This window comes from Lagenorhynchus albirostris, chromosome 4 (genome assembly GCF_949774975.1).
Source record: "Lagenorhynchus albirostris chromosome 4, mLagAlb1.1, whole genome shotgun sequence".
Taxonomy (NCBI): domain Eukaryota; kingdom Metazoa; phylum Chordata; class Mammalia; order Artiodactyla; family Delphinidae; genus Lagenorhynchus; species Lagenorhynchus albirostris.
In genome coordinates this window covers 20,821,105-20,848,262 of record NC_083098.1, presented here as the reverse complement: position 1 = coordinate 20,848,262, position 27,158 = coordinate 20,821,105, and the positions used below count along the sequence as shown (strand labels likewise).

The following is a 27,158-nucleotide window of genomic DNA, read 5'->3' as shown; positions in this document are numbered from 1 at the left end:
CAGAAGTCTGAGATGAACTTGTTGGGAAGGCTGTATTCCCCCGTAGCCTCTAGGGAAGAATCCTTGCTTCTTCCAGCTCCTGGAGGCTGCCCCCATTACTTGGCTTATGGCCACAGTGCTCCAATTTCTCCTTCCTTATCGCGTGGCCTCCTCTTGTCAGTTTGTCTCTCTTCTGTGTGTCTCTCTCTTTTTTTAAAATTTATTTATTTATTTTTGGCCGCATTGGGTCTTTGTTTCTGTGCACGGGCTTTCTCTAGTTGCGGCGAGTGGGGGCTGCTCTCCGTTGCGGTGCGCCCGCTTCTCATTGCGGTGGCTTCTCTTGTTGCGGAGCATGGGCTCTAGGCGCGCGGGCCTCAGTTGTTGTGACGCGCGGGCTCAGTAGTTGTGGCGCACCGGCTTAGTTGCTCCGCGGCATGTGGGATCTTCCCGGACCAGGGCTCGAACCCGTGTCCCCTGCATTGGCGGGCGGATTCTCAATCACTGTGCCACCAGGGAAGCCCTGTGTTCTCTTATAAGGACACTTGCCACAGGATTTAGGGTCCACTCAAATAGTCCTGGATGATCTCATTTTGAAACCCTTAACTTTATTACATCTGCAAAGACCTTTACAAGTAAGGTCATATTTACAGGTTATGAGAATTAGAATGTGGACACATCTTTTGCGGGGCCACCTTTCAACCCACCACAGTGTAACACTAATGTGTGACAGTAAGAATGAAGAAGCAAGGAGGACGAGACAGCGTTTTATTTTTCTAAGCTGTGAAATACATACAATAATCGTGGGTTATGAAAAGCCAGCTATTTTCGGCATCATTTCCCACGTAACAGGATGTGCTGGTCCACATGGTCTGGGGTTCAGCTCACTTTGGCCAGGACTGGATGGGGGTTAATTTGATAAACAGGTATGTCAGATGCATTCAGGAAAGCAAATTGAAAGATAACAGAAAGGCAAGAATGTCTTAAATTGTTCAAAAGTAGATACGGTGATGCTTGTAACATGCTCTGAATAGGGCCAGGCTTAGCACCAGCACTTTATAAATGCTAAATTTCATCATCATAATTGTAATTATCATTATTATATATTTATATCCATATCATATACCTCTGTATTATTAATGGGGCCGATGATAGGTAAAATAAGGGAAAAAGAGACCCCTGCAAGGATAACAGCAAAGAATTGAGCTGAATCCGTAAGTCATCAAATGGGTTTTGATGACAAAAACCTTTGTTTATGAGCTCTCCCAGCTCCTCACTGATGCCGTTACCCACGGTCATGCTTGTTCACGGCTTGCTTTATATTCCCATCCTTCTTTTATATGATCATCAGAATGGCAGTAATTTGGGTTTGCAAATGAGGTTTTCTTGATGCTCTTATGTCAGCATCTGGATTCAAGACGGGCTGCTTCCTAGACCCGGGCCCTCCAGTGTGGCCCCGGGAGCAAGCCCAGCCCCTCCCCCTTTCTAATCACCCCCAGGAGCCTGGGGGATTTGCTAATGGGCTCAGGAAGCTATAAACAGTAATGAAAGTGCTTGTATTACTGCTGGCATGGGATTGCCCTGGGGGTACCATCCCCGTCATTAAATTGGGGATCCTCCTGCCTTTGAGAAGGCTTTTCCTCCCTGTGGCATTCATTCATCCTTCATCCCCCTCCCAGCCCCTTCATTTGTTCATTCATGTATCCATCCATTCGTTTGTTCAGAAAACCACTGTCGAGTGCCTGTTTAGAGCCAGTTTGGAGCACTGTACTTCCATTCCCCGCAGGCAGGGTGGGAGGTGGCCAGGCTGCGGTGGGAGCAGGCAGGAAGGGCTGTGGGAGAGCCCTGACCGGGCTCTTCTACTCAGCAGCCTCTGGACGATGGGAAGTTCCTTTCATCCTTCTCTCTTGGCTTCCTCATCTATAAAATAGAGAGACTAGTGTAATGGTAGCTATCTTACGTAGTGGCTACGAAAATTAGAGGAGGTAGTGGATGTAATGTGCTGCCTGTCACAGGGCGTGACAGCCAGAACCCCTAACCCTTATGTAGCCAGATACTCTTCTGAACACTGTTCATCTATTAACTCACCTCATTCTCCCAGGAGCACTCCTCTGCTTGCCTCTTGGCTCGCGTGGGACCCCACTCTCCTGGGCTGCCCACTCCATGTCAGAATGTCCACTGCAATTGGCCGGTGCCCTGAATCCACCTCACTTTTCCATACTCCCTGCTTTCATGCCCGCTGCAGACCCTCTCTCCCCGTGTGCTCCTGCCTCCCCCAGGGAGACTTAAATACTGCTTCCTGGGCTCTACCCCAGTCCTCCCCCCAACTCAGAAAGGTCATCCCTCCACGTCTCAGCTCCTTTGTCTCTAGGATGACAAGCTGACAGCTTGGATGTCTCACAGTTGATGTTCCAAATGTTCAACTAAACACCCTCAGAGGACGCACCTTGGATCTGCAAAGTGCCACGCGGAGGGACTAGTTCAGGGGCATCCCCTCCCTGTGGGCCTCGGTGGCTCTGGTAGGATGGGGTGGAAGGATCTGCGTGTAGCTGCTTTCCCGGCTACGGAAGAGCAAGTTCCGCGTGCACTTGTAGGGCACCTTCTGTATGCCAGCTCCTTGCTGGGCCTGGGGAGCCTTGGTGCCCTGGAGGAACTTGAACTTCAGGGAGATTAAGGCACCTTCAGCCTGGCCTTGGATGGGGACCCCTACCCCACCGAAGACCCACAGGAGCTTTCCAGAGGCCCATTAGGTGCCCAGCACTCTCCCACTAGCAACTCTACCTCTTGGTTAAGGAAGGAAATCCCCACAAGTCCCCTCCCAGGGATACCAATTCCTCGGAGTGGACAAACTCTGATAGCCTCCGGGAGGAAGCAGAGACCCGGGACACCACAGGTGGTTTCTAGTCCCAGCTCTGCCAGGTATGAGTTACTTGATCTCTCTGAGCCTCAGCTTCCCCATCTGAGAAGTGGGTATAATAATAATCTACCTTATAGGAGGTGGGGGAGGGTCAGTGAGGCAAAGCCTGACATGCAGTGAAAGCTGATTAACCTTAGTAACTATGTTAACCAGAGACAGTGAGCAGCCGGGGGAGGGGGGGGGATGACTAACTCCCAGGAAGACGGCAGCGGGCCTGCCTGCTGCTGGTATGTAGCAGTGGTCCGTGATGGTCAGCCGACCGGAACTCAGTTGAAAGACATGAGGAAGGGCAGGTTCAAGGGAGACCCTGTGAGACCTGGCTGGGGGCAGCTGCAGAAGCCAAAGTTCAAACCAGCATCTGCATGGGACACGTGACCTGGGGATCCTCCGGGTGGGCCTGGGGGCCCAGTTCTCAGGGCGGTTCTAGCCTTGGGCCAGCCGTGAACCTGGGCAAGTTCCCCCACACTCTGGGTCTCCCTTTCCTCATCTTTGCAATGGGAACCTCCGCGCCAGGCCCCCAACCCCCTCCTGGGCTGTCATGAGAAACACACGGCTGGGGAGGCACATACCTGAGTATCCCGAGCAAGGTGTGCCCCCAAGAGCTCAGTTTCCACTCGGAAATCGTAGCCTCTGCCTTTCCCGGCTCGGTGATTCTCACCAAAGGGGGCTGATCTGGAGCGATTCTTGGGAGGTCCATCCCCTGTCTCCCCTCCCTGCCCTCCTCCCACCCTGTGGGAATCACTCCAAGGATACAACTTAGAATAGGTTGTATCCCTGACAGGGATGCCACGTGCGGCAAATAAAAAGACAGACTGCACAATAAATCTGATTTCAGGAAACGATTTTTATTTTAGGATAAGTATGTCCCATACAATATTTGGGGTATACTTATACTGAAAAATGATTATCTAAAGTTCAATTTTAACTGGGTGTCCTGACCTTTTCTGGCAACTCTAGTCCCTAGATACACTGGGAAGTTGTAGAGCTGCAGAATTTCTGATCCAGCCGCCACTGCCCACTTTACAGATGAGCAAGCACCAGAGAGAGGCAGGGTCAAACAGCGAGGCGGTGGCCAGCTGGGAGGGAGCTGGGTCCCTGACCCCCACCCAGTGCCTCCCTTCCACTGTGACAGTGTTGGGGGTGCAGTGACACAGTACAGCCCCTCAGATAAGAGATGGTTGAATTTTTAAGCCCCCAGAACCAGAGGAAAAGGTTCTGAGCTGAGAGAGCATCAGCTGCTGCCTGAGTAATGACTGTGATGCTTATAGGAACTGGGACCCCAGCAGCCTCACCTCCCACCCGCGTTTCTCATAAACTTCACACACCCGGCAACAGAGCTGCAATTTAAGCGCCATCTCATTTCTGCCTTTTTTTTTTAATCAAATGAAACATTGGGGAGGGGGAGGGGAACAGAGGAGGAGGAGGAAGGACCAGCGTTCTTCTCTTTCTCGTCTCCAAACCAATTCCTGACGTGGGCTTTGCCCTGGCGTTTCTGGGACCCCGCCTTTTTTTTTAATGCATTGCCCTGTGAGCGACATCCCGGCGGATTTAATCAGCCCACAGATGTGGGGATGCGCCTTCCTGCCGAGAGCGGTAATTGAAGTCCTCAAACTGCTCTGCGGTTCTAATTAGCCCAAAGCGGCTCCTTCTGGCCTTGGTAGAATTTACAGCGCCTCTTCCTCCTGGTTTACCAGCCGGTCCTAGAACGTGTGTGTTAGACAAGAGACAGACAGCAAGAGGACACACAGATTTCCTTGATGGGCTGGTCATCGCAGTGGGCCTTGCAGACGGGTGGTATTGGGGGCCCCGTCTGCCTCCCTCTGCCCCACTGCCATCGTCCATAGGACGGGTGCTCCAGCCGTGCACATGCACGCCCCTTCCCGCCGGAATGCCTCCCCACCAGCAGTGACCTGTCAGGACTCAGCTTCTCCAGGAAGCCATCCCAACATGGAAGCACTGGCCACCCCACGTGGTGCTTCTTTACCGCTCGGACTCCCCCGTGAGACTGGGGGCTCCTGAAGGCAGGGGCCTTGGCATCCAATTCACCCTTGGCCTGGTGTGGCAGCACAGCACATGTCTGCTGAAATGGAAGGCAGGAGAAAGGAAACAAGGAAGAGGAGAGGAGAGAAGGAAGGAATGGAGGGAGGGTGGGCAGCGTTTTAGCCATTCTGCAGAGGAGAAGACCAGGGACGTGTGCCCGGGAAGTCGCCGAGCCAAGCACCCACCTGCTAGTTCGTCATGCTTTCCATCTTGGGTCTAAAGGAGCAAGGATGAGTTTCTCTTTGATTTGATGAAACAGGAGCAGCTTTTGAGAGAAGCCACAGTAAAGCAGAAAGCACAGAGGCTTCAGGTGAGGCAGGTGTGGGCACAAAGCCCAGCTGCACCTGCCGCAGGACCTCGGGCGGACACTTCAGCCTTCCAGCATGGGTCTCCTCAGCCGTAAAGTAGAGACCATGAGCCTCACCTCCCTGGTTGCTCGGTGGACCAGAGGGGATAAGAGCGGCAGTATCTGCTTCCCACATGTTCCTATTTATCCTCCAGCAGGCCCGTGAGTTACGCGATGCCCTCATATCATTAATCCCAATGTGTAGAGGAGGACGCCAGGGCACAGAGAGATTAAAAAGCTAGCCCAAAGTCACACAGCTAGTGAGTGTCAGAACCAGGGTTGGAACCTGGGTCCCCAGACTCTGATATTGGGGCCTTTGACTGTTCTGCTCCACTGCCTGAGGTATGTAAGCTTCTAGTACCGCGTCAGGCGTCCAGTAGGTACTTAAGTGGCAGCCACTATTGTCATCATCCCCAGCACCCTCTTCAGCACTGTTGTCCCCCACCGTGGCGTCCGGGTGGGAAATGCCCCCTCATGGATTCGCTCTTTGAGCTTGTGACTTTCCTCCGTGGGTTGACCGCCAGCGCACTTGGAGCTGATCCGTGGTCACCGCTCCACGGTTGTGGCCCCCCGGAGCCACTTGGATAAAGTCACGATGACAGAGGGCTCTCAGGCTCACAGTCCTGCAGAGGAGAATGGAGTCCTCCAGCCCAGCTCCAAGGGGATCTCAGGTTAGGATGCGCCGGAGCTTAGGGCTTTGCGTGTGTTGAGCCCCGGGCTGCTGTTCCACACTTTGGCCTTGCCCTTGGTCTCTGGGAGGCTGGATAGCTGCAGCTTTTCATCCATGAGCTGTCTGGGATCAGAGGTCCTAGGTTCATGAAGATCACCCTCATAGCCAACGCGTGAAACAGCTTACAGGAGAAGCACGTGTAAAAATACTTAACTGTGGAGATGAGGGAGACAGCCTAAGACCGCTCCTGGAAGGACACAGAAGCACCTTCGTTAAGCATTGCTGCAGTGTCCATTTGTGGGGTTGCTTCATAAAACTGCATCCTTACCATCAACGGAGCCTCGGAGATGGAGGGAAAAGTCTCCATCAGATTTTTCTAGAAGGGCAGGCAAGCTGAATCATTTCTAACAAGGTTAATAATTCAAATGTTAGATACAATTTCAGACTTACTCCCATAATGCAGAATTTTTCTCTGTGGTGATAATTATCTTTGGCCAAATACCAATTTCATTTTATTTTAGTTTTTTCAAATACCAATTTTAGTACCAGCCATGTGCCATTTGGCCAAAATGTGCATTGGAAATGTGTATACTTTCTTTTTTTTTTTTGGCTGCATTGGGTCTTCATTGCTGTGCACGGGCTTTCTCTAGTTGCGGCGAGTGGGGGCTACTCTTTGTTGTGGTGTGCGGGCTTCTCATTGCGGTGGTTTCTCTTGTTGTGGAGCACAGGCTCTAGGCACACGGGCTTCAGTAGTTGTGGCACGTGGGCTCAGTAGTTGCAGCGTGCGGGGTCTAGGGCATGGGCTCAGTAGTGTGGCACATGGGCTCAGTAGTTGCAGCGTGCGGGGTCTAGGGCGTGGGCTCAGTAGTTGTGGCGCCTGGGCTCAGTAGTTGCAGCGTGCGGAGTCTAGAGCGCAGGCTCAGTAGTAGTGGCGCACGGGCTTAGTTGCTCCACAGCATGTGGATCTTCCTGGAGCAGGGATCGAACCCATGTCCCCTGCACTGGCAGGCAGATTCTTAACCACTGCACAACCAGGGAAGCCCAAGGAAACGTGTATACTTCTGACAGAGTGTCTATGTGGGTTGAGACCCTTTTTCCGCTTGAGATGTTCTCTTGGCCCCTTCCGGCTCAGACTCCTTCACACACACCCTTGACCGTAACAACCCTGTGAGCAGAGGCAGCGAGTTATCTGAGACATGGGAGCCACGAGCTGCCAGTGGGATGTTGGCTCATCATCACGCCTCACTGACTCACCTTAACTTCTCCTTTAGGCTCTGGGCATTTTGTGATGACACCATCCTAGGAGCATGGGAGCGTCCTCCATGGGCCAGGAGCTCTAAGCACTAAGGAATGTTGCTCAGACCAATAGATACATTAATAGATCAAATACCCAAATTGCCCAGCCACTTTTAGGGCAGTGATTGTCAAACATTTTGATGTTAGGATCCTCTTAAACTCTTAAAAATTATTTCGGATCCCAAAGAGCTTCTGTGTATGTCGGTTGTATCCACTGATATCTCCCATATTAGAAGTTAAGACTGAAACATTTAGAAATATTTATATATTAATTCATTTAAACATAGAAATAACAAACCATCACATAACATAAATAATATTTTTTCTGAAAAATAGCTATGTTTTCCAAAACAAAAAAAAATTAGTGAGAAGAGTGGCATTTTTGTAAATCTCTTTAATGTCTGGCTTAATAAAGGACAGCTGGATTCTCACATCAGCTTCTGCATTCAGTCTGTTGTGCTATTTTGTTTGGTGGAAATGTGGTTTCCGCCACACAGATACATCACACGGATACGTCGTTGGAAAAGAAGGACCCCAAGAACACCCAGGGGTCCTTGGACCACAGTCTAAGAACTGCTGATTTAGGTGATTGAGGAGCTCAAGATGAAGGTGGAAGAGAAAGCATGTGATCCCCAGGTCACTTCCTGCATTGACAAGGAAGCTGCATCTTAGGGCTCTGACAGCATCCAGCCTGGAGCTGGACCAAAAGAGAAATAACAGCAGTGATTGGCCTGTCTTCAGGTCCCAGCCAAGCCCCTTTGGCTCAACTGTCCCCAGCAGTTTGATCCAGCTACAGATATTGTCTGCAGCTTCTATCATGCCCCTGGACTGGACATTTCTGGACGAAGCCTGCATCTGACCCCATACCAGCTGCCCACTGATTTTCAAGCTTCTCTGCTGTGTTGCGTGGTCCCCCCACCCCCTAATGCCACATCAGAATGGTCCTGACTTTGCCTTTTCTCGCTGTTCCAAGCCTCGGCATCTGAGCGTGTCCTGGAAAGGGCTTTGTCCGTGGAGGAAGGCAGCCTTGGGTTTCTCCCAGGGTCAGCTCAGGCTGCCCACGCTGGCTTCTGGCTTCCGGTTGGCCACTGACGAACTGTGCGCACTTGGAAAGGCGGGGCAATTATTAATTCATTCAACATGCAATTAATGAGACTCTACCACGTGCCTGGCACAATCCATTTCTCATGCCCAGGCCAGGGTGGGTCAGACCTCCTGAGACAAATCTAGATGAATTAGAAGCTTGATAAATATGAATGATCTCAGTTGATGAAAAATGCACCAAATGATTGTTTCCCTTGATGTAATTACTCGGGCGGTCGCCTTGCCCATGGAGCCTGTAGGGTGTTAAGTCAGCTGTTTGCTGGAAGTTTCAGAAGAGAGTAGGTGGCCGCTGCTGCTGTTTCTTCCCCTTTACTGCAAACAAAGACTTTTAAAAAATGTTATTATGAGGCTTCCCTGGTGGCTCAATGGTTAAGAATCCACCTGCCAATGCATGGGACATGGGTTCGAGCCCTGGTCCGGGAAGATCCCACATGCCATGGAGCAACTAAGCCCGTGAGCCACAACTACTGAGCCTGGGCTCTAGAGCCTGCAAACCACAACTACTGAAGCCCGCACATCTAGAGCCTGTGCTCCGCAACAAGAGAAGCCACCGCAATGAGAAGCCCGCGCACCGCAAGGAAGAATAGCCTTCACTCGCCACAACTAGAGAAAGCCCGCGTGCAGCAACGAAGACCCAAGACAGCCAAAAATAAAATAATTAATTAATTAATTAAAAACATGTTCTTATGTGCGATAAACTGCATCTACTTCAAGTGTAGAGTCCCATAGTTTTGACAGCTGTGTGTGCTTGTGAGACCACCACCGGGATTAAGAATCAGAGCATTTTCCATCAGCCCCCAAAATTTCCTTGTTCCATTGTGTGGTCCATCCCTGACTACATTCTGTGTCCTGGTGACCACTGACTGGCCTGCTGACAGTATGTATTAGTTTGCACTTTCTAGCATTTCACGTAAATAGAATAATACAGGACGCACTCTGCCTGGCTTCTTTTACTCCACATAATCATTTTGACGTTCATCCCATTGCTGTATGTATCAATAGTTTGTTCTTTTTTATTCCCGAGTAGTCTTTCATGGTTTGGATCTATCATAATTTGTCCATTCCCCTGTTGATGGGTATTTGGATGGTTTCCAGTTTTGAGCAACTGTGGGTGACGCTGCTGGGAACAGGTGTGTACAAGTCTTTGGGTGTTCGTGGGCTTTCGTTACTCCTAATGGGGAGAAATGGCTGGGGCATATGATAGGCACATGCTTAACCCTGTAAGAAGCTGCCAGGCTGTTTCCCAAAGGGATGGTATGGTGGTGCGTTCCCACCAGCAGTGAAGGAGATTCCTGGTTGTGCCACATCTTCACCAACTTGATATTATCAGTCTTTTAAATCTTAGCCATTCTGATGGGTGTACATACTGGTATCTCACTGAGATTTTAATTTGCATTTCCCTGGTGACTAATGATCTTCTGAGCGTCTTTTCATGTGTTTCTTGGTCATTCATATGTTTTGCTTTGAGAGGTGTCTGTCCAAATCTTTTGCCTGTTTTTAATTAGGTGGTTTGTGTTCTTATTATTGAGTTGTATGAGGTCTGTATACGTTCTGGATACAAGTGATCTGTCAGATGTATGGATTGCAAATATTTTCTCTCATTCCGTCCTTGCCTTTTTATTTTCATAACAGTTTCTTTCAATGAGCAAAAGTTTTGAACTTTGATAAAGTCCAGTTTACCCATTTTTTCTTTTGTTGTTGATGCTTTTTATGTCTTGACTAAGAAATCAAAGTTGCAATGATTTTCTTTGATATTTTCTTCTAGAAGTTATTTAGCTTTAGCTTTTATACTTAGGTCTCATTTCAACAATTATATTTTGAGCCTTTTCCACATAATTTTATATATGGTGTAAGGTAAGGGCAGATGTTAATTTTCTTCCCCATTTTATCTATTTATTGAAAAGACCATCCTTTCCTCATTGCTTGGGTGCTTTTAACAAAAACCAATTGACCATGGATTGGAGGGTCTATTTCTGGATTCTCTGTTCAATTGACCTATGTGTCTATCCTTTTCCTGTACCACACTGGCGTGATTCCTATAGCTTTATAGTAAATCTTTGAATCAGGTTGGCTAGGTCCTCCAACTTTGTTCCTTTTTTGTAAAATTGTTTTGCGAGTCTATGTCCTGTTCTAATACGAACACATATTCACTCATTCAATCCTTACAACCCTCTGAAGCAGTATTATTTAATGAGTATCGAACCCATTTTACAGGAGAGGGAAACTGAGGTTCAGAGGGGATGAGTAGCTTTCCTAGGTAACTGAGAGGTGGAAGTGAGGTTTGAACCTGGAGTGTCTGGCTGCAGCGTCCTGGTCTTAACCACTAGGCAGTCCTGCCCTCTATTTTGGGTTCTACGCATTCCCTGTACAGACCTCCACCCCAGCACCTGGGCGGCTGGAAAGAGTTTATCAGTTTCCTTGTCCATCTCCCTGTAAGCCGCAGACTCCATGAAGACAGACTGTCTGGATATCCATCACTGTGACTCAGCCCTGGGGGGACCTGATGCAGAGCGGACATCTGGTGAATGTTGGGCGAATGAATGGATGAGTGGGTGGACATCAGTCAGCTCTGGCTGGAGGGCCAGGTCCCCACCAGCCCAAGACCTCAGTTGGGAGCTACTGTCCAGATGAAGAAGTAGAGGCAGAATCCTATGGCCTGGGCTGGCAGCAGGGATGCGGAGGCTGCAGCTTTCCTAGGGACACAAGGATCACCAGGTGTAGGGCTGAACCCCACCTCCAGGTCGCCCCGTACCTGCTGTTGAGACAGAGATGCTTAATATGCTTCTAGGAGGGGAGAGGGGAGGGTGAAGGAGGAGGGGAGGGTCTAGGGCCTGCAGGCACCTCCTCCTGGCCAGTGGCCGGCACAGAGTAGACGGGGGTGGAAAGGGGCTCCGCGAAGCTGCAGGAACAGGTTTCCCTCCGAGAGGGGCAGATTGAGGGGAGGGGCGGCTGGAATGGATGCTGCTGTGCCCACCATGCTGCAGGCCCGCCTCCTCTGGCTCCCATATACCTTCCCCCTCCTCCTCCTGCCCAAGCCAGCGAGGTCGGTGGAGGAGACCCACGGGGCACCCGGCTGTCACTGAGGCCCAGTTCCCTCCCTCTGCGCCCACAGCCTCAGACTCGCACAGCACTGACAACATCACCCGGATTTTTTTCCCAGGCAGTAAACTTCTGTTTTCTGAAGCTGGGCCCCGGCATTTCCCATGGGGGTGATGGTTGTTCGCAGCTAGGGGGGAGCAGTGGGTGGTGTACGGGGGCGTCTGGTCCTGGCATCCGTGATGCCAGGCCAGGTGGGGGCTTGCAAGGGGTGGGGAGGGTCCTGCTGACGGAGACATGGGGTTTCCAGGGGCAGGCTGCCCTCGGGGTGCCAGGAGTGGGGCTGCCGGAAGAGTCTCGCTCAGACGCCGAAGGCTGGGACTTAGCCCTGAATCAGGTTGTCTCTGCCAGTGTGGACTTGGGACCTCACTTCACCCAGGGTGTGTCAGGGCCATCTCAGCTCAGGAACTACGTGAGCTGGTTGTTCAAGTTTTAGGAATTTCGTGAGCCGGTTGTTAAACCATGGGTGGCTTGAAGCCCACAGAGTCAGCCACGACTCCAAGTTTTCTCCTCCACACCCCCTCCCCGCCCCCGCAGAGCCAGTGGTCCGTGTGCACCAGCACACCGGAGCCTTAGTTTCGCCATCTGGAAGTGGGGTCACAACCTGTAACTGAGGTCCTGGGTGTGAGGTGCTTGAGATGGAGCGTGAAGCCACATGGAAGGGCGGTTACCACGCTGGCCGACAGGAGTCATCCACTCAGCAGTTGCTGAATAACGTGCTGGGAGTTTATGTCTCCAGGAAAAACCCAGGAAGGGAGCCCCAGAACCCACAGCAGACGGGGCAGAGGAGGGCTCCAGACCTGCCCGGCCCCGCCAGTCCTGCCTGCGGGCGCCTCAGTTTGCTCATCTTTATAATGGGTGCGGGCATCCCTGGGTGGGAAGGGGTGTTGGGTGCAGGGCACCAGGCACGAGACGTGGCCTGGGAGACCATGGCACCATCACATCCCGCGGAGGTGCACGTGGTGAAGGCACCTGGGGCCAGCCTGACCCACTTTACCGTGTTAGGAGCACAGGCCCTGGGGTCCACCTGGTGCAGAGAAGCCACCTGTTCCCAGCAGGAGGACAAGTTCAACCCTCAGAGCCTCGGTTTCCCCACGTGGAAATGGCAGAATGCCACAAACTCCTCGGTCTGCCGCGGGCTAATGCACATGGTGGGTGAGGGTCCTAGCTGGTGCCCAGTGAATGTGACCTCCCCAGGACCCAGCTCCCACCAGGCGGTCAATGTGTAACCAGGATGGGAACACTTCCAAAGCCACTCCTTGTCCGCTGCCCGGTGATCCAAGTGGAGCGGCTGTGCTAACAGCCTAAGGCTGGAGAAGGGAGCCGCAGGAAAGCTGGGACTCTTTCTGCCAGGGAGCTAGGCAGCGAGCCTGGTGGCCTAAGGAGCTCCCACCAGCAAAGTGGGTCCCTTGGAGATGACAGCACCAAAACAAGTGGGCCTGCTGTGTGCCAAGTTCCATGCTGAGCCTCCACCCACAGCATCTAATTTCAGATGCACCCTTGTGCCCATTTTACAGGTGAGGAAACCAAGCCTCCAGAGGTTGAGCTAACAATGGTCTGCAGCCAGTGCAGAGCTGGAGCGCCCCTGCCCATCTGCCTGTCAAGCCCATCCCAGGCTGTTTCAGCCCCTCTCAGGGGGGTGCCTCAGCCACACCTTAACAGGATGGACTGTCACCCTCTACCAGACTGTCACCCAGAGGCTGGGACACGGGGTCTTTCAAGAGGACAGGGGAGGTGTGCAGCAACATGGATGGACCTAGAGATGATCATACTAAGAGAAGTAAATCGGACAGAGAAAGACAAATATCATATGATATCACTTACATGTGGAATCTAAAAAATGATACAAGTGACTTACTTATAAAACAAGAAAGAGACTCACAGACATAGAAAACAAACTTATGGTTACCAAAGGGGAAGTGGAGGGGGATAAATGAGGAGTGTGGGATTAACAGGTACACACTACTATATATAAAATAGGTAAACAGCAAGGTCCTACTGTGTAGCACAGAGATATATACACATTATATATACTCAATATAAAATATATATGTAATTTTTTATGTATGTATAACTGAATCACTTTGTTGTACACCTGAAACTAACACGACATTGTCAATCAACTCTACTTCAATTAAAACAAAAAATTTTTTTTTTAAATAGGAAGGAGTAGGAAGAGCAGGCTGGTTGTCTCCCCCAGGACACGGGACAGACTGGTGGGCGTGGGAGGGGCTGCAAGGTGCCCATTAGGCCGCCTGTCAGTTCCCGCCGCCTAGCATTAGGGCTCAGTAAATACTTCTCGAATAAATAAATGGCCCCGCTGGGGTGCCTAAAGGGTGAGGGTCGTGTTGGGAGTGGAGAGACAGAGGGCTGGCGAGGGCCACGGGGAGCCACATAGGGCTCTAGGGAGGGTTGGGGTACGATGAGTTTTCAGTTTCAGCAATGTCCCTCTGGTCACCGGGTGGCCTAGGCCAGGATAAAGACAGGAAACCCAAAGGGGAGGCGGCTGCAGATGTCCAGGAGAGAAGTGACGATGGCCCCGGCCAGGGCAGAGGCAGGAGAGGCAGACAGAGGACCCAGCCGGCTCTGCCAAGCATGACCTCAGCACCCAGCTCAGCGCCTGAGCGCCGTCCGTCTACCTGGCGCAGACACGGGCCTGGCGAGGGGACAGATGGACACACTGATGTGACGGAGCCTGAAGGGTGTTCTTGTCACAGTGGCATTTGGCCCCTCTTGCCCGCCTGCCGGCTGGGGCCTGAGGAACTGATACAGAAAGGATGGGGCCCTCGGGAGCCAGGCACTGGGAGGGCAGAAGCCAGCCCCAGCCAGCTGGCCCGGCCCAGACTCAAGCCATCAGTCTAGATCAGCATCAGGCCTCCATCCCCCTCCTCACATTGCGTTCCCCGCCCTGGCACGGGACAGCATATTACAGTTTGCAGAGCCCTCCAGCATGGGCGGCTCTTACCATCACCACTGCACAAACCGGAAAACTGAAGGACGAAATGACAGCCAAAACTGGGTGGGATTCAGAGCCAGGTTCCCCCCAACAGCAAATTCTCCATATCTTAAACCTCTCTCTCTCATTTATTAATTCTTCCCCGCCCCACTTTCTTTTAAAATCCAGACAGTTCTCTGATTTGGTTTGCATGTGTAATAATAATATACTACTAATTGCAGCTAGTGATTTTTAAGCAGCTTCTTGTTGCCTCATTAAATCCTCCCGATCAACCCTGAGATGACGGTATTATACCCATTTTAGAGATCAGAAAACTGAGGCTCAGAGAATGTCTGTAACTTGCTGAGGATCAGGCAGCCCCACTAAAGTGAGTGCTCTCACTCCCAAACCTCTTAGCACTTTACCAGTGGCTCTCAAACCTCAGTGCATCACTGAAGAGCCCATCAAAATGCAGATTCCAGGTGCCAGCAATTCTGGTCCGTGGGTCTGAGCAGGGCCCTGGGAATCTTCATCTTTAGGAGAGAAGCCCAGGCAATTGTGCTGTGGGGCCTTCAGGAGCTTGTGCTGAAAGCAAACAGGCTAGGAGCAGGTGGTCTTCTCTCTGTCCCTTTCACCTTGACCCTGTCCCGAGGCCAGCTGCTGGCCTCAGGCCACCTGGCTGCTTTGAGGGGCCTGGAGAGCCATGCTTCAGTCTGATTTGGGGAGTCATCCCTGCTGTGAGCACAATCCAACCTGGCCTAGCGTCAAACCCAGCAGGCTGACCGGGTCTTGCTGACCACAGGCCAACCCACAGCTGCCCTGCACCCCTGCCAGGCCCATCTGCCCCTGCGCCAGTCAGGCCAACAGCTACTTAGCAGGGGCCCATCTGGGCTGGCGGGGAGGAGCTGGCAGCCACGGTCCGTGGCCTCCCTCGCACCCTGACCCTCCTGGAGCACCCACTGGAGGGGCAGCGCTGTCCCACCCTTACTCTGGCTCCTGCAGCAGCCCCTCAGCCTGCAGAGCTGGGAGCAACCATGGGTCAGGGTTCTGGGGACACAGGGCCATTCTTAGGTGCCCAACCCCCTTCAAGCCCTCTTCTGGGGCCTGCCTTCAAAACCATCATGATCACAATGGAATATTATTCAGCCATGAAAAGGACTGAAGTCCTGGTTCACACTGCCGCATGGGTAGACCTTGGAAACGTGATGCCGAGTGAAAGAAGCCAGACACAAAAGGCCACACACTGTATGGTTCCATTTATGTGAAATGTCCTTAAAGACAGAAAGCAGACGAGCGTTTGCCAGAGGCTGGGGGGAGGAGGGAATGGGGAATGACTGCTGCTAAAAGGTATGGGGTTCCTGTTTGGGGTGCCGGGAATGTTCTGGAATAGATAGTGATGATGGGTGCATAACACACTGAATATACTCAAAACCCCTTAAGTATACATTTTGAAATGGTGAGTTTTATGTTACCTGAATTGCATCTCAGTTTTTTAAATGGTAAAGTAAAAGCAACGACAATAAAACCATCATGTTGCCAACGCCTTTCTTAATAGACGAGGAACCAGAGTGAGGCCCAGAGAGAGGAACTGCGTTAGGCAAGTGAGTGGCAGGGATGACACAGAGGCTCCTGCCATCCCCCACATGCCTGGTGAGCATCTGCTTCTCTGGTATTTACTTAACAAACCCTTTCCAGCAGTTGCCCATGTGCCAGGCCCTGGACAGGGCACAGAAGGGAAGAGCCCATCTATGTTAGTGAGGGATACACATGAGGATAGGAGTGTCATTAAACCCAAGTTGGATCATGACTTCCCAGCTCAAAATGCTATGTGGTTCCTCTTTCACTTAAATAAAATCCTAAGTCTTTCTTTGCAAGGTTCAGGGACCTGGCGCAGCCCACCTCTCTGAGCTCATGTCCTGCCCCTGTCACCAACACACTCTGCCCTCCTTGCTGAACTGCAACAGACCAATCTCTCTCCTACCTCAGGGCTTTTGCATGTGCTGTCCCCCCAGATATCTGTGCGGCTTCCTCTCTTGCTTCCTGCAGGTCTCTGCTCAAATGCTCCTCTTCCAGGAAGTCTCCCCTGACCTCCCCAGCTAAAACAGCACCTCCAACCCTCCCATCCCTTATCATACTTTAGCTTTTATCTTAGCTCTTATCTCCTTCCCAGAAATTTGCTTATTGTCTGTTTTCTCCACTAGAGAGTGAGCTTCTTGTGGGGTGTGTACACTGCTGAGTTCCCAGCATTTGCAACAGTGCTTGGGATACAGTAGGTCCTCAATTAATTTTTTAAATTAAACTTCTTATTGTGATAAAATATACATAAGATAAAATGTATAAAATATACATAAGATAAAATTTACCACTTTATTTTTAGGTGTACCATTCAGTGGCATTAGAGTCACAGTGCTGTGCAACCGTCACCACTATCCCATTTCCAAAACTTTTTCATCATCTCACACAGAAACTCTGTACTTTTCTTTTTTTTTTGAGTCTTTTATCCAAAGTTCACATTAAAAACATCACACCCTAGCCAACATTTTCCCTTTAAACTATAACTTAAACCACAGCTCCCCATTAATATTCTTTTGAATAATAAATGGACAGTGAACAGATTTACTGAGTGCCTGCCACATGCTAGGTGATATGTGGGTAAACCTTCCAGCAGCCTTGGAGGGTGCGTATGACCATCTCTGTTTCACAGACGATCAAATCAGTTCAGAGAGGTGAAATGCCTTGTCCAAGGTCCTGCAGCCAGGAAGAGTGAGATCTGAACACAGATCTTCCCCTTACCAGGCAGTGCCATAACCATGGAATAACTACACTTTAAGGACCTAACTTCAACCAGCCGCAGACCCTCTGGCTGTTCCGTGCCCAGGCTTCCCGCTGCTACCCCTCCCCCCAAAGGTCATTATCTGAGCCAAATATTCCCAAACATCCTCAGCTCTGGCTGACTGACTATATTTTATATATATATACACATATCTACATATATATATTATGGGAACCATAACTCAAGGTTCCAACGTTCCATTTCACCTGGAGCTCTTGGAGCAGGTGCCAGGATAACGGAAGTGTTTTTCTCAGCCTTTAAGATTAATCAGTACTAGGCCCAGTTTAATGTTTACCTAACTTGTCATCCACTGGGTCTCCTGTTTGGGTGCACTTTCCTTTTAAAAAGCTAGCTTGACGGGGTGCCGTTGGATCCAGGACTCACCCGTTTGGCCCTATGGGACATGGAGAAGATGAGATGAGGCACCGTGGGCAAGTTCCCAGCACAGTGCTTGGCCCTCAGGTTCTTGGTCTGTGTTCCCATTGCCTCTCGTCCTCAGAAAAAGAGGAGGTGACCTGCCCCGAGTCACCAGTCAGAAAGAGGTGGAACAGGGACTAGAGCTCGGGTGCAGGGTGGATGTCCCATCAGTGAGCTGGGACCATGGCTCCTGTGTGATTCCAGGGGGCAGCGTGGCCAGTTCCATCTCCCACCTGTGGGCAGCTGGGGCTCGACACCCCCTTCCTGCCTTAACATGAGAGCTCCGGCCCCTCACGGGCAGAGCCGGGGTCTTGGGCCTCCGGGGTGCATGGGTGGGAGGTGGAGGGTGCTACGTGCCCCACACGAACCCTCCCAAACCTCCCACCAGCGCCTTCACATCTACCTCCATCCAGGTGACCCAGGCACTGTCCAGGGGGACTTGCTTTGGCCCAGCCACGGCATCCCAGCTGTCCCCACCCCGCCTCTGACCCCGGCCCGGGAGCTGCCCTCACCCTCCACCAAGTTCAGGCTGCAGGAGGGAACTTCTCACCAGACCTGCTTGGGGATTGGGGACTCAGGCAGGTCCACGCCTTTCCCATCACCCTCGGAGAGCTAAGTGGCCCCCATCCAGTGCTGAATGTCTGGTCCCAGCTAACGGTCCAGACTCCGAACCAGACGTGGCCTTTCTCCTTCTGCACCTCCACAACAGGGCCTGTTTGTGCTGGAGGCCGACAGTGGGGAAGGGGACGGGGTCCTGCAGCCTCTCGCTCACCACTGGCCGTGAGCCTGCTGGTGGCTCTCCTGCTCTGGGAGGGCCTGGCCAGTGGATATAGCTGCCCGTTTCTCTCACGGGTCCTGCATTGGGTGGTCTGGAAATTTCCTTCCAAGTTACCTCTTGCAGAGCCCTTGACCTGGGCAGTCAGAGCTGTACGTCCAGTGGTTTTCCTCAGCCCCTGGGCACAGTGGCCTCCCTCTGCCGCTTTCTCTTTGCCCGCAGGGGAGCCAGCGGGCAGGACTAAGATGACATAAGCCAGCCTGCTCTCTCCTGTCCCCGGGAAGCACGTGGATAAAAGCCATTCGTCTTTCCACATCCCGGGCAGAGTCAGAGTCCAGACCCTAGACCCCTTTTGCTCTCCGAGTCTCAGGCTGGGGTCTCCTACCTTCAGGAAACATACTTTGGAGCTCTGCGAGGGTCTCACTAGGCTTGGGGAGGGAAGGTGGCACCCTCCCCCATTCCCCTCAAAAGGTGTAAGTGGAAACCCTCCCTCAGCATCTGTTTTCTCCCAGGAAATGTCTTCACCAATCCCCAGCCATCTCTCTTTTTTTTTTCTAATTTATTTTATTTATATTTATTTTTGGCTGCATTGAGTCTTCGTTGCTGCGCGTGGGGGTCTACTCCTCGTTGCGGCGCGCGGGCTTCCCATTGCGGTGGCTTCTCGTTGCAGAGCACGGGCTCTAGATGCACAGGCTTCAGGAGTTGTGGCCCACGGGCTCTGGAGCGCAGGCTCAGTAGTTGTGGCGCACGGGCTTAGGTGCTCCGTGGCATGTGGGATCTTCCCAGACCAGGGCCCGAACCCGCGTCCCCGGCGTTGGCAGGTGGATTCTTAACCACTGCGCCACCAGGGAAGCCCCCCAGCCATCTCTGATTCCTTTAAATGTCTTGAGAAGCACCAGCCTGGGGGTCAAGGTCAAGGGGTAAATCCCAGCCCTGCACACACCAGCTGGGCAGCTTTGGGTAACTTATTAATCCTCTCTGTGCCTCAGTTTCTTCACCTGTACAATGGAAAGAGCACTCGGGTGGCTTCAGCAACACAAGCTGAGACCAGAAGAGTGATTAGGGTTGCCAGGGTGAGCCGTGAAGGGGCAGTGCTGCCGTCAGAGCACAGCGTATACAAGGCACCTTGGTTGGGTAGGGATGGGGTGGGGTGTGGGTGTGAGTCCTACTGAAAAACTAGGCTATAGTCAAGAGCTTTTTCTGATCAGGAAAGTCTTTCCTTTGAAATGACTTCCCTGCCTCCAAAAAAGGGTGATCTACAAAGCAGAGCTGGGTGGAATGGCCACGCTCTACCCAGCAGCCCTTCTGTCTCAGTCAGCTACTGCTGCGTAGCAGACCCCAGGGCTCAGTGGCTTCAAACAACAAGCGTGCACTCCTTCCCCTTAGTCTTTAAGTCTACTGGGCGTCTCCTCGTGTATTGGCAGTGCTCATTCTGACGTGTACGGTAGCTATGGGTCAGGAGGTATCTCTGCTGGGCTTGCTGCCATGTTCGGGGGTGGACTGGCTGTGGCCTGGCCTAGCATGGCCTCAGCTGCACTGGCTTGTCCACATGGCCTCTCGTCGTCATCTGGCAGGCTTGCTTGGGGTTGTTTCCGTGGCAGAGCAGGGGTCCCAGAGAGAGCACAAACTGAAGGCCTCTTGAGGCCCAGGCTTGGACCGGCACCCTCTAACTTCCTCTGCATTCTGTTGGCCAAAGCAAGTCACAAGCCAGTGCAGAGTCAAGGATGGGCGAACAGTCTCTGTCGCTGGACGGGAAGAGTCCCAGAATCACATTGTATAAGATGTGGATACAGGAAGCCGCTGATGGGGCATCAATGTTAAGTCTGCCACCTTTCCTTGTTCTGCAAGACCCCACTCCTGTTTTACTGTTTCCAGGAGGCCCTCTTGGATCTCACCTCTCCCCATCCTGAAGTGGTCACTTCCCCAGGCCACCTCTTCACCTCGTGTGCATCTCCCTGGACCCAGAGCAGCCCTTGAGAACAGGCTCCTTATCCCCAGGGTCCAGCCTGGCCCCTTCTCTCCAAACCCAGAGAAGATGCTGGGTAAGATGCTTGCTCACAGAGTCCCGTCCCAGGCGGACGCTGGGCACACGGAGCCTCCTTCCTCGCACCAAGCTCTTTCATTCAGCAGCAGACAGAACCTGTTTCCTCTCCCACCTCCCTCCTCATCAGCCCTGATGCCTCTGACAATACTAATTAAACGCAGCGATCCCATCAGAAGGATGAAGCTGGGCTTTCCGAGGGCCCTCACTCTGCCGTGAGCTGTGATGCTGATGGATCATTAATGGTGGCGACAGCACTTACAGTGATGAATGGTGAGATGAGCGGGGGGGCGTCTCCCTGATGAGCAGCTTAATCTCCTCCTCGAATTTGCAGGCCTCTGCCACAATTTCCAGGGAGATTTCCAGTCCACGGAATCCTTTGAATTTTACATAAACCCTAGGAGCACTGTGACCAGGTAGGGATGACAGTTCCTATTTTATGGGTGAGACAGTTAGGGCTCGGAGAGAGCGTGATTTGGATGAGATCACACAGCTAGTATGTACCGAGGCTGGGACTGGAATACCTTCCTCTTGATGAAAAAGACACAAGGGGCACCTGTGAGATCCAGGGGCTGATCCTCCCCACGTGACCCCAGGAGGAGCCGCAGCCCAGGGTGCCGCCTGGGTCTGCAGAGCGTTGCCCGCACAGCCTCGCGTTTCTGCTCTGTTCTCTCCGTATGTTGGCTGGGGAAGCTGTGACAAACTACTCAGTGGCTTAAAACGACAGAGGTTTCTTCCCCCGAAGTTCTGGAGGCCACAAGTCTGAAGTCAAGGTACCCGGCAGGGTCGTGCTTGCTCTGAACGCTGCAGGGAAGGATCTGTCAAGGCCTCTTCCAGCTTCTGTTGGCAGTCAGCGATCCTTGATGTTCCTCAGCTTGTAGATGCGTCACTGCAGTCTCTGCCTGCGTTGTCACATGGCCTTCCCCCCGTGTGTCTGTGCGCCCCTGTGTCTTTACATGGCCTTCCCCCCATGTGTCTGTGCGCCCATGTCTTTACATGGCCTTCTTCTCAGACACCAGTCGTTGATTTAGGGCCCATAGAATCCAGTATGACCACATCTTAACTTGATCATCTGCAAAGACCCTATTTCCAAATAAGGTCACAGCGACAGGTACCAGGGCTTAGGAAATCCACATATGTTTGGGGGACCCAGTTCAACCCACAGCATGGTCTTTGCCCATCTCTGGCTCTGGCTCTCGCGGTGCACCTGTCACTGGGCTGGTCACTTGGGACACCACCCCTGACTTCTTCCTGAGCCCATGCTGGGCCACAGTGTGGCTTTCTGGCTCCCAAACCAGTTGGCTCTGGGCTTGCACTGTTAGGGCTGCGCCGTACCCAGTCCCAGGGGGCTGACTGCTGCCTCTTTGTCCAGGGGTCCAAGCTGCCCCTTCCAACTCTGCCTTGCCATTTGGGGGACTCCCAGAGCTGCAGCGGAAAGAAAAGGGGACCTCACAAGTAGAAGGGCACCTTGGGTTTTCGTGGGATTGTCATCACCCACAACAGGGAGACTTGGAGCACCCTCATACGTGGGCCTGGCGGACCTCTCCCAGTGGCTGAGTTGTGACCCTGAGCCTGAGGCATCAGCTGTTTGGCAACTCGGCCCTGTGGTGCAGGGACCGGGACCTGCCAGGGGAATACACTGCAAAAGCCCTGCCCTGAATGGGACTTTGGGCCAGTGCCTCACCTCTTGACCAAGCTCCTTATCTGTAAAGAGAGAGTGATGGTAGGGCAATGGGCTTGTCCTGAGATTCAATCACTGGTCCGTGGAGAGCTTTCACCAAAATGTCTTTATTTGCCCTTTATCCTTGAAGTATAATTCCACTGGATACAGAAGTCTGGGTTTACAGGTTTTTAAATTTCCCTCCATCACTTTAAAAGCCTTCGGAACTCTGTTATTTCTGATGAGAAATCAGCAGTTATCTGAGTCTTGGAGCCTCTGAATAGAATATGTGGTTTTTGTTCTACCTGCTTACAAATTTTCATTTTTGTTTTGGCTTTCAGCAGTTTGATGGTTAGGTGTGATTTCTTGGTATTTTTCCTACTTGGAGTTAGCTGAGCTTCCTAAATTTGTAAATTAAAGTCTCTTACCATATTGGGGCATTTTTCAGTCATGATTTCAAGTCTTTCTTCTACTCTATTCTCTCCTCTCCTTCTGGAACTCCAAGTACACATAGACATTGGATGTTTTCCGGCAGATCCCCGAGGCTCTGTGCTTTATCTTTTTAAATTTATTTTCTCTCTGTTCTTCAAGTTGCATAATTTCTATCGATATATCTTCACGTTTACTAACTCTTTCTTCTGTCACCTCAAATTTCCTATTAAGCAATTCAGTGATTTTCATATGTGGTATTTTTCAGTTATAGATTGTCCATTTAGCTATTTTTAAAATAGTTTCTATTTCTCTGGTGAAATTTCCTTTCTTTTCATGCAGTGAAAGCAAATTTTCCTTTATATCCTTGGACATAGTTATAATATAAAAATCTGCATTTGCTAATCCCAGGATCCCGGGAACTTCAGGGTCTCTTTCCTTGATTGTCTTTTTATTCAGTATGAGCGATATTTTCCTATTTCTTTGTATATCTTCGTATAATTTTGGAGAATATCCTGGGTGTTGAGAATGACAATACCGTAGAGACTCTAGATGTTTAGTACGTCCCTCCAAAGAGTGGTTTTGTTTTGTTTTGCATTTGTAAGCAGTTGACTTGGTTGAACTCAACTTCGAACTCTGTCCCAGCACAAATCCTGGTTCATGTCTTTTAGCCTTAGCAGCTCTGCCTGGGGTCTATCGTGTGTACGTGTGCAGTTTGCAGCCAGCTAAAGATTGGGGCAGAGTTTATGTGTTGCATTTGGGGACTGCTCTTTAGACCCCATTTCCAGGGTTAAATACCTCATTTTACAGCTACTAGGATTTCCCCAGATTCTGTCTTCTGGTTTATAGAGCCTAAAAGTATGACTTTCTATCTGAGTTTCAGTAGCCACGTGGCACAGACTGGGACCTGTCCTCAGGCTGAAAGCCGTGAAAATAAGAAGCTCACCCAGTGTTGCCTCTTCTTCCAATTGCTGTCTCCCCTGCAGGGCCTGACATCTAATGAGGGGCACGTAGTGGGCATGAGATCACAGTTGTAGGAGAGACTACTGTCCTGGGGGGCAGGAGGGCTCTCCAGGAAGGCTTCCTGGGGGAGGTGGTATTGAGGCTGGAGATGTGTCAAACATTCCAAAATGAGAGCATGGACTTTCCAATTGCATGATTTTACTGATGACAACTTCCAGCTCTCAGGGGAGGTAACTTTTCCTAAGGCAAGCTCTAGAAGACACTTCCTGTAGCAATGAATGGATGTTAAATACCCACCAGCCCCTTCCTGGGACGGAGGAAGCAGTGCCCTGGCCTGAGGTCTCTAGGTGCTCTGCAGATGTTTGCAGAAGGGGGCTGGAGGGGCTGGTGGTCAGGACTCCCAAACCTGTACAGGGAGGTTGAATCTCAGATTTATCTGGCACGTTTCTGAACTGGCAGCTGCCACTCCTGTGGAGGCCAGAAGCAAAGATGAGAAAAAACTTTGACTTTCTGTCTGCTAAATTTTGGTCATTCATCATTCCTTGGTGTTACGGTCCTTCAACCCTCCCAAACCCTCTCACCTCCAACATCTCTCTTGAGTTTCTAATCACGGGAAGACCGTACTATAGCCATGCTACAGATGACAGCACTGAGTCTCGGAGCAGGGAGGTAGCCCACCCAAGGTCACAGAGCCCAGGCGTTGAAGCCAGGACTCCGACCCAGGACTTCAGATTGGTCCATGAACAGCTCAGGGGGTTGTCACTGTGGACGGGCCTCCATCCATCTCCTCAGTTGCCAATAGAAATGATAGTCATATCTCCCTCAGGGGCTGGCATGAGGTTCAAAGGAGGCGATGGATATAAAACTGACATATAAATTGTAAATTGCCTGCAGGTGTTATTGTCTGTTTCTGTGATAGCTGCCCAGCATGTATGGACCACATTTGCTCTGGATACCAGTGGTTACATGGGCGTTTTAATTTAATAGCATTGTTATTTTTCCATCATAAAAATAATATATATTTTTAATAATATATATATTTTATAATATATATTATGCATATGTCCAAACTCATTAAATTGCATACATTAAAAATGTGCATTTTTGTGTATATCAGTTATACCTCAGTAACCTTATACCAGTAAGCTATTAAGAAATATACATTCATTACAGAAGATCTAGAAAACATGGAAACATAGAAAGAGAAGGAAAAAAATGTTTTCTTTCAACCGCCCTAAAGCAATCTCTGTTTAACGTGGTCGAAAAGTCTCTTCCAGCTTGTTTTCCCTCTGCCCAGTTTGTTTGCTGTTCAACATGGCTGTGATCACTGGTCTATTATAATTAAAGACATTTTACATACAGTTTTATATCCTGCTCTTCCCCCCTAAGGGCGTGCTGACATGAAACAGCAAGAACCAGAGCCACGGGCAGGAACCCGGCACTGCTGGGCTGTGCCTCCGGCTGTGCCCCTCCTGTGTCCCTGGGCCAGGCAGGCTGCCCACGCAGGGACAAGTGTCAGGCAGCCGGGCCAATTCCACACTCAGAGAGCAGCTCCGTGATCCCAAAGAGCGGCTCTCCTCGTTTTTTATTCCCTTTATTTTCAAGTTTAATGAAACGTGCTCTTATCCTGCTCAGTGAGTACATCCAGCCCGTTATCCTGCTCCTGAACCACCTTCCCTCTGACCTCTTTCCTTTCGCCGTCAGAGTTGGCATTTACCTGTGGCTCAGAGGCCAGCGCGGGTCAGGAGCTGCCTCTGAAGGCGTGTGATTGGAGAAGGAAAAGGCATGTATGGAATAGCAAATAGGACTGGGAAAACCACTGGAGGCTGAGAGAGCAGTTCTTGAGACAGAAGGTAGCTGGTATTCTGAGAATCAGTGAGGAGCCTGAGTCCGAGTGGGAGAGCAGGGCTGAGAGTCGTAGGAATTGGGGTGGGGATCCGTTACCGTTCATTGAGTTAAAACACGGGGCATTCAGCACTAATATTTTTTGTCACGCATCTGCCAACCCCGCCGATCTAGGCTTGGCTGGACTGGGTGACCAGGCAGCTCAGCTGGGCGGCTTTGCTGCGGGCCTGGGCAGGTCCTCCTCCGGGGCCGCGGCAGAAGCGCAGGACGGCGGCTTGTCTGCTGGCGTCCCGCAGGCCAAAGCCCATCACAGGGCACGGTACCCGGCCCAGGGTGGGAGGCAATGCCAAGTGCCAGGGGCGAGTGCGGGGCAGGGTGAAGTTTTGGGCTCCTGACGTGGCCTCCCTCGGGGGGCCACAGGTCACTCAAGGCTTTCGATACTCTGAAGACCTTCGCTTTTCCTCTGTCGGTGGGGAGCCTCTGGAGGGGTCCGAGAAAGCTCCCTATGGCTGCTCTGTGGAGGCCAGCTTGTGTCTGGGCCGGGAGAAATGGAGGGGATCGGATGGGAGACGGTCGCAGTCGTCCAAGCGAGAGGCGGGAGAAGTGATGGAATCTGGATGTATCTTGAAGGTTGAGACAATAGGACTGGATGTGGAGGGTGAGAGAGAGAGAGGGGAGAGTCACGGTGACCCAAAGGCTCGAGCCCGAGCCAGCGGGAGGATGGAACTGCCTTCATTTGAGGCAGGGAAGGATGCAGAGGAGGGGGTCTGAGCAGAAATACCCCATGAGTCGGGGTGGGGGAGGGGTGAACCATCATCCTGGCGGCTGGAAGGAGGACACAGTATGAGAACCTGCCTGGGGCTGCCGGGAGGAGTAGTCAGATGTGTGGTTTGTTTGAAAGTAGATCCATTGTGCTGAAGCGTTTGGTGCCTACAGGGTCCAGGCCAGGAATGTGAAGGTTACGGGGGAGCTCAGTGGAGGCAGGGAGGGGTACAGTTGGTCTCTGTGGCCCCCAGAGTTGGCCTAGTGAGTGTCAGATTTGCATCCCAGTCACCTGGTCAGCACACGAGGAAACCCCAGACTGCTTCAGGAGGAAGGGGAGCAGGAAGGAAGGAAAGACACCCGTGAACGGGTCTCTGTCCCACGGCCAGCGGGGAGGGGGCCGGGCCCCTGCTATCCGCTGGGGGCCCTGGGGCTGGGCGCGCAGCTCTGGCCACCTGCACAGCACTGGGTCCTAATGAGCCACATCCTCCTGTCTCTGTTCCACCACAGCCGATATCATCTCTACCGTCGAGTTCAACCACACGGGGGAGCTGCTGGCCACCGGCGATAAGGGTGGCCGGGTCGTCATCTTCCAGCGGGAACCGGAGGTGCGGCGGGGCCTGGTGGGAGGGGGACTACGGCTCAGCCCGGGCTTTAACCCGCAGGGGGCCTCTGGGCATCCAGCCCGGGAAAGGGCACCGCGGCACGCAGGGATGGGACCGGGCAGGCCCAGGGAAGGGAGTCCACCGGGTCGACTCACAGCGCCATATTCTGATCCCCCTCTGCTGAGTGGAAGTTTGCTGATTGGTCACTGTGTCCTAGACCCTGGAGAAACAGACTCCTGATTAAACTGCCCTCTGCCTTGGAGAGCTGGTGCTGTGCGGCCAGAGCCGGGTGGAGGGGAGGACGGACCCTTCTGCAGCTGTGGGTGGCCCTCTGTCTGGGGTTGGCGCTTTTGCTCAGCCCCGGGCCTTGCCCCAGTGAGGTCTGCTGTCTGGAACAGCCTACCCGAGGCAGTGTTTCTGAACCACTGGAAGAACCTGGTGCTTAAAA

The 27,158-nt window shown here is 51.9% G+C and overlaps 1 protein-coding gene across 2 annotated transcripts in view; it reads left to right on the top strand.

Annotated features, from left to right (window-relative positions):
• PPP2R2C (protein phosphatase 2 regulatory subunit Bgamma) overlaps positions 1-27,158 on the top strand; it is a 136,731-nt gene that overhangs the window by 58,178 nt on the left and 51,395 nt on the right. For both annotated transcript variants that reach the window (XM_060147660.1, XM_060147661.1), the window contains exon 2: positions 26,616-26,713. In XM_060147660.1, coding sequence (XP_060003643.1) covers positions 26,616-26,713 — 98 coding nt within the window. The remainder of the gene's footprint in view (positions 1-26,615; positions 26,714-27,158) is intronic.